Genomic DNA, 6,505 nt, shown 5'->3' with positions numbered 1-6,505 from the left:
GAAATGGAGATCAGTATGACGGAACCTGTTTCCCAAATATTCGGAAAATATATGGCATAACGGATCTTATGGCTGACTATGGTTTAACCGAGTCTGATAAAATCCTACTTACTTACTTTGGCAATGGGAACTTTTTAATCATGGTATTTAACAGTTCAGACGTCGAAGTTATGCCGATGGACAATCGTTCAAGTGATACAGGTCATTGTGCTCTTTTTAAATTCTTAATTTGTATTATGCAGCGAATCTATCTATTTTCATCTATCAATTTGCTTAATTATTTTTTTACATATAATAAATATGACCATTGTTTACTTAAATTGATTAATCAATGTTTATTTGAATGTGACAGAAATGGAAAATGATATCAAAACTGAGGAACCAGAGAATGATGAGCTTGATCTGGAGGCTGGCATGGAGCACATTGCAGCAGGAATACAGCAGGCAGGATTAAACATTGATCCTATCAATTTTACTGCTGTGATGAGCCAATCCAATGTGGACAACACAACTCATGGACCGGTACGTGAAATGTATAAATCTGTTAATAATATAGTTCGCTGTAACATCATAGTGTTTGTATTATTCTAATATTCTGTAAATAACAATTATAGTTCGCTGTTGATATTGTGTTGGATTGATCAGTTTCATAAAAAACTCTCTTTCTGTAGTATATCCCAAAACATATCAGTCCACAAAATCGGTCTTTTGAAGTTGGCGATAGAGTTGTCCTGAGGACTCCAGATGGTGAATGGAGTGTTGCGATTGTGATATCCGACAGAACTTTTAGAATGTCAGGAGGATGGAACAAGTTTGCAAGAGATAACCATGTATCTTTGAATGAAACTCTGGTTTTCACCCTTTTGGAAGAAGATGATTTCGTATTTCATGTTAGCTTTCCCGGTAGAAATTAACCAGCTATCTCTTAAGCTGATTGAACTTGCTTTTGTCATGTACGGTATTTCGAAAAGACGTTGTGAAGGTTTCTATTACTCTGGCATTTCATAATTTACCATAAACTATGTTCTAATTCCATCAAGTATTTCAAAGTATGTTGCTAAGTGCGAGTATTATACTCCATTTATTTGTCATTTTATGAATGTTGTATCCATTTTTAAGCATTGTCAATTGAAATCATGTTACATTCGATTGCTTTGTTTAATTTTGATTAGTGTATGGAGGCAGCTCAAAATGGATTATTTTCTTCTATTAAATGTATAATAAAATAACAAATATTGTTTAACGATTCTTAGAAAGATACAGAAATATTGATCAACACTATGTAAAAAGTTGAAATATTATGTTCAAATCTTTGTAAAAATACTTTACATATGGAAGATCAAATATGGATTTCATATTACTATAAATTAGGCTTTTAATAAGGCAATAATGAATAACTGCAAGATTAGGAAAGTAAGTGATACATATCCACCCTATAAACTAGCAAGATATTCTTTAACAGAAGTTGTTATTAGAGATAAAAGCAAATTGTGCAGTCACCGATTTTGATTATCTTTGCTCGACAAATTATAGAAAACTTCTTCAAAAATTACATTAGCCGTTACATTTGTATATCCTCCACTATCACTGTCAATCAGAATATGTAAGCCTGAAGGAGAAGTAACTCTCGATACAGCAACATAAAGTTGTCCATGTGTAAACATGGATCTCGGCAAATAAAGTCCAACCTTGTGAAGCGATTGTCCCCGACTCTTATTAATTGTCATAGCATAACACAACTGGACTGGAAATTGAACTCTTTTGAACTCAAATGGCCATTGAGTATTTGAAGGTTCCATTTCTATCCGTGGAATAATGTGAGTTGTTCCAACTTGAGAACCAGTAAGTATATCACATACTATACTATTGGGCAAACACCTTTTGACAATCATTCTTGTCCCATTATAAAGTCCCATGATCTGATTGAGGTTTCTCATGAGCATAATCACGCATCCTTCTTTAATTTTCAAATGATGTTTTGGCAGGCAAGGCATATTAATGGAATTCAAGTATTCAATTGGAAAAGCAGAACCAAAATCATTGTTATCACCTTCACTGTCTACCAAAGAATCTTGACTAAAATAAGAGTGCTCCTTTCCTGGAACTTGATCAAGAATGTATGAATTTATATCACCCACAATGGCATTCGTTGGAGTAAGAATTGATATTTCCCTCAAATAGTCAGCATTCTTTATGTTCTTTGCAAGATCGGGATAAACTACGTCAACAATAGCCTTTAATGGGTTCTCTATTGCTCTGATCAGAAATTTATCCGGAATCACTACTTTCGGATCACTGATTATATCATCTGGATGAACATTGGGAAGAGTACCATTACCAACATCAAGTACCCGCCTGCTAAATTCTGCGATTTCATGTTTTTCTTGTTCTATTTTCCCAGAGGAAAGACGCATATTTTTTTCTAGTTAGAATACCCGACAATGATCCCATATCTTTGAACTATTTAAAGAAGCACTCACAACCTGTGCTCTTGAAGCTTTTGGTATCACAGGGAGGATTTGCCGAAAGTCTCCTCCAAAAACAATAGTTATACAGCCAAATGGTAGGCTAGCTCTTTCAAGATCCACTGATGTCATAATATCTCGTAAACTGCGATCAACACTTTCGGCAGCATGTCGGTGCTGCATGGGAGCTTCATCCCATATAATCAAACTGGCCTGTTTCAATAATTCACCAAGTTCAGTACCATGCTTGATTCCGGCAACCGAGTACTCATCAACCTTCAACAGAATGTGAAACCTTGAATGAGTTGTTCTTCCCCCGGGAAGTAGCATAGCTGCGATGCCAGAAGAGGCAACATGAAGAACTACTTTTTCAACACTACGTAGTTTACAACAAAGAGTATTCCACAGGAAAGTTTTTCCACATCCTCCACTGCCGTATACAAAAAAAATACCTCCTTTGCCATTTTCAACGCTGTCAATAATAGAAGCGTAGACATGAAGCTACTCTGTATTAAGTGATTTATAAAGTTTGTCATGTTCCTCATGCTCGTGTTCCTTGTTGTAAGAAAGTTCATCAGACAGTAATCTGTTATCGAGTCCATGCATAAAGCTGTCATCAGGAAAATGCATCGAGTTGTAATCTTTAAGACTTTTGCCAACATCGTTAAAGAGTTTTTTAATTTCTGCAATGTATTTATAAATCGGAATTAATGAAAATATTAACAGGTTAAATATATCGTATAACTTTAAAGATGAATTTTGTTGAACTATAACCAAATTAGAAGATACATGCCAAACAAAAATTCTGAATATTTGATTGATTAAGATGCAGTTCATTGTTGTTGGTTATCCATCTTCTGATCAACAGAATATCCTCAGACATGGATTCCCAATGTTTCTCCCATAGTTTTAAAGGGTCAGCAACCTGATTGTTTGATAATATATGCACAAATAACTGCCTGAGTTGACATGGCATTGCATGAACTGCATTTTCTGACATAACAACATCCCACTGTCTATCATCCTTTAAAAGTCTAAGTGCATCACACGCTTCTTGAAACGAATTATGAACAAATTCATTAACAGTCTTGAGATCTTGGTATGATGTGGCACCTTTGATGTGCATGAGTAACATCCTTAAAAAAAATATTTCACCGGAATGCGAGTGAACGTCTGATAATTGACCAAATACCTAACCACGTTCCCGTGCCTTCCATTTACATAAGTCTGCCTTCCAAGTAAAATATGTTGGAAATTCTTCATAAGTGTATTTTATTGCCTCTAGGAAACTTTTATTTGCTTCAAACCAGCCTTCAAGTTTGGTAAACCAAATTTTGGCTCTTTCAGCAACATCTCCAAGATCATCGTGTGGCTTAAACGAAACACATTTCTCATCTTCCATGTGTACAGGTAGGCGCTCAACAGAAGGGAAACGATGGTGTCTGTCAAAACCTAGCAATCTCCAAGCTGCTTCCGACGCACATATATAACGACCATCAAGGAAATTTTTGATCTCATCCATTGACTTTGCTTTGGTAGTCATTTTATCCGGTGTATCTTTTTTATTTTTCTTTCTAAGAAGCATTGTGGCAGTATCATGACCTTTCAAGCAGTATTTAAAAAGATATTTCAAAGATCGCGAGGAGTTACAGACCTCGAGATTTATATGACAATGAAAGCGCAACAATAAATCTCTATTGTATGGTACAACATACTGGTTATCAAGAAGAACTCCTTTATTCAAAACACTTGCTTCAGTCCGCCTTCTACGATACACAACAAATCCACAAACATCGAAGAAAGTGTTTACGTTATACCTTTAAGCAGAGAAAAAAGAATAAATTAAGCGATGCTTGTTTCCGCGTATATGATAAATTACAGTATTCAATTAAAATTTAAAATCCTTACTTGGATTCCTATATTTTTAACACACACTTACTTTTTAGGAAAATGACGTCCACACTTTCCTTTCACCATACACGGAGAATAAGAAAAATCTTTACCACATGGTCCATGTATCATATACGCTTTAACTACGTTGTAGCCGATAGGATCCATATTTTTGTCTGGTATTTCGGCATATATTAACTGATCAATCTGTTGCACATTTTGTGGTCTGCTTTGCGGGTGTAACCATATTAACATATGACAATGAGGAAGTCCACGCTTTTGGAACTCAATAACACGCATAACTGATATTAAAAATAAAAAAAAAATCAAAAAACAAACGTGTTAAATGCATAAAAGACTACTGTTAAATTTAAATTTGTTTAGGAATAATGAGTGTGTGTCATGCAAACATAAAAATTTGTGCCAAACCTCTAATGCATTTCCCGAAGTAGTTCTTTTTCTTTATAAGGTCTAGGAGTTGATCAAGTTTCAGCTTAAACACTCTAGCTATCATATCGGGTTTGTTAGCTACATCCACTCCGGGAAGATATTCCATCATTTGTTTAATTTCCGGCCATTGAGTATTACATGTCATTGTCAAGAATAATGATGGATGTCCAATCGTACGACAAATAGCCAAAGAATCTTTGAAATACTGGTTCATGTACCGTTGAGAACCTGTATGGGTTGCTGGTAATATGACATTCTTACCAATGTTTCCAGGATTCGTATCACCTTTAGTAAGAGAATCACGAATAGACCTGTACAAATCTGAACGAATGGTGCTTTGGTGGTTTCTAATCCAGTCCAATCTGTACTGTTCTACTGCAGCAAATGCGTCGACAACAAATTGTTTCCAAAGACGACCACAAAGATGTAGATTCATTCCTAAAACAGCATAAATAGTATAACGTATGAGATAAAAAATTTCCTGGATTTAACATGAATTAAAATGTAACGGATAATATCTTCATCAGGACGTATCATAAGCTTATAGGAATAGTATTCCCTCATTGTGATAGTAGTTCGGTGTCTGGTTTCGTCAGGATATTGATCATTAACCGCTTCAACAGACACGTTCTGCTTCTTGTTCTTCAACGGTATATTGAGATGGAATCCATCATCACCATACGGAAAAAGTAACGGATACTGCAGAGACATGAAGTGCTTGCATGTTTCAAAAACTCTCTTAAGAATTTTTGCTTTGTCTCAACTACAATGTCTCTGAATGGACATGTATTATCATGTCACCAACAATTAACACAACTACTTCATTAGATGGTCCAACCTGATTTTTTCTGCCGGATGCAGATTTTGAAGATACCAGAATCAAACTAAAATCATCTGTATCCGGAATATTAAGGCGATCACGTGCATAACGGAATCCTTTAGAGAGCTTATTATTCTCATCCAACATCTTTAACAGTCCTTCGACGATCTCTGGATCAAGACAATCAGATCCAGGGACCGCGTCCATCCGATTCTGTATTTCATTGTCAGTGTCATACATATAGAGCTGAGCAAACTTTGGTGATTGTCCTTCCTTTGGTTTAAGACTTCCAATAAGATGATAATTTTGACCATTCAGCTTAAAACAATACGGACCTCCTCCATTGTTGATTTTACGATCTATTTTACCTCCAAGTGAGGTAAATTGAAATAAGGAGTTGTATGTCCTTATATTTTTCAAGAAATGAGCAGTCTTTTCAGATCCAGAAAGCAAATAGTAGAGGAAAGGAGGAGGAGGACGTTCTTTAGTAAGTTCAACCTGACCATTTTTGCAGCAAATTGAGAATGCAGGTGGACTGTTTTTATTTGATTTGTTGTTCCTCTCTTCATTCCACATCCTTGCTTTACATTTTCCACATATTTTCGATGGTGGTCCAAGATCCATGTATCCTTTCCAAAAATCTGTAAAAATATTTAAAAAGGTTAGTATATGTTTTCGTCAATTTCTTTCTATAAAGTGGATAGGTGAATTAATTGAATTTCCATATACCTAAATCCTCATCTATATATTCATCGTTACAGTATGATAAATATTCACCTTGGCTTTCAGTTGCATCAAGTTCATCATCTGTAAAAACATTCAGGATGTAAAATTATCAACATTCATCTTTCATGGATGTTTCCCAAATTATCCGAAGAAT

The 6,505-nt window shown here is 35.3% G+C and overlaps 2 protein-coding genes across 2 annotated transcripts; both read right to left on the bottom strand.

The window, feature by feature from the left end:
- Positions 1–1,496: 1,496 nt before the first annotated feature.
- Positions 1,497–2,414, bottom strand: LOC141719450 (uncharacterized). The gene has a single exon (XM_074521831.1). The coding sequence runs from the start codon at positions 2,412–2,414 to the stop codon at positions 1,497–1,499; it is 918 nt and encodes a 305-aa protein (XP_074377932.1).
- Positions 2,415–2,426: 12 nt separating this feature from the next.
- LOC141719449 (uncharacterized) lies at positions 2,427–6,249 on the bottom strand. The gene is made up of 6 exons (XM_074521829.1): positions 5,611–6,249; positions 5,336–5,504; positions 4,785–5,243; positions 4,405–4,657; positions 3,773–4,282; positions 2,427–2,937 (listed from the first exon to the last, which is right to left on the bottom strand). The coding sequence occupies exons 1-6, from the start codon at positions 6,247–6,249 to the stop codon at positions 2,427–2,429; spliced, it is 2,541 nt and encodes an 846-aa protein (XP_074377930.1).
- Positions 6,250–6,505: the final 256 nt, after the last annotated feature.

Source organism: Apium graveolens, chromosome 4 (genome assembly GCF_009905375.1).
Source record: "Apium graveolens cultivar Ventura chromosome 4, ASM990537v1, whole genome shotgun sequence".
NCBI lineage: Eukaryota > Viridiplantae > Streptophyta > Magnoliopsida > Apiales > Apiaceae > Apium > Apium graveolens.
The sequence above is the reverse complement of the archived record's forward strand: the minus strand, read 5'-3'. Positions and strand labels throughout refer to the sequence as shown.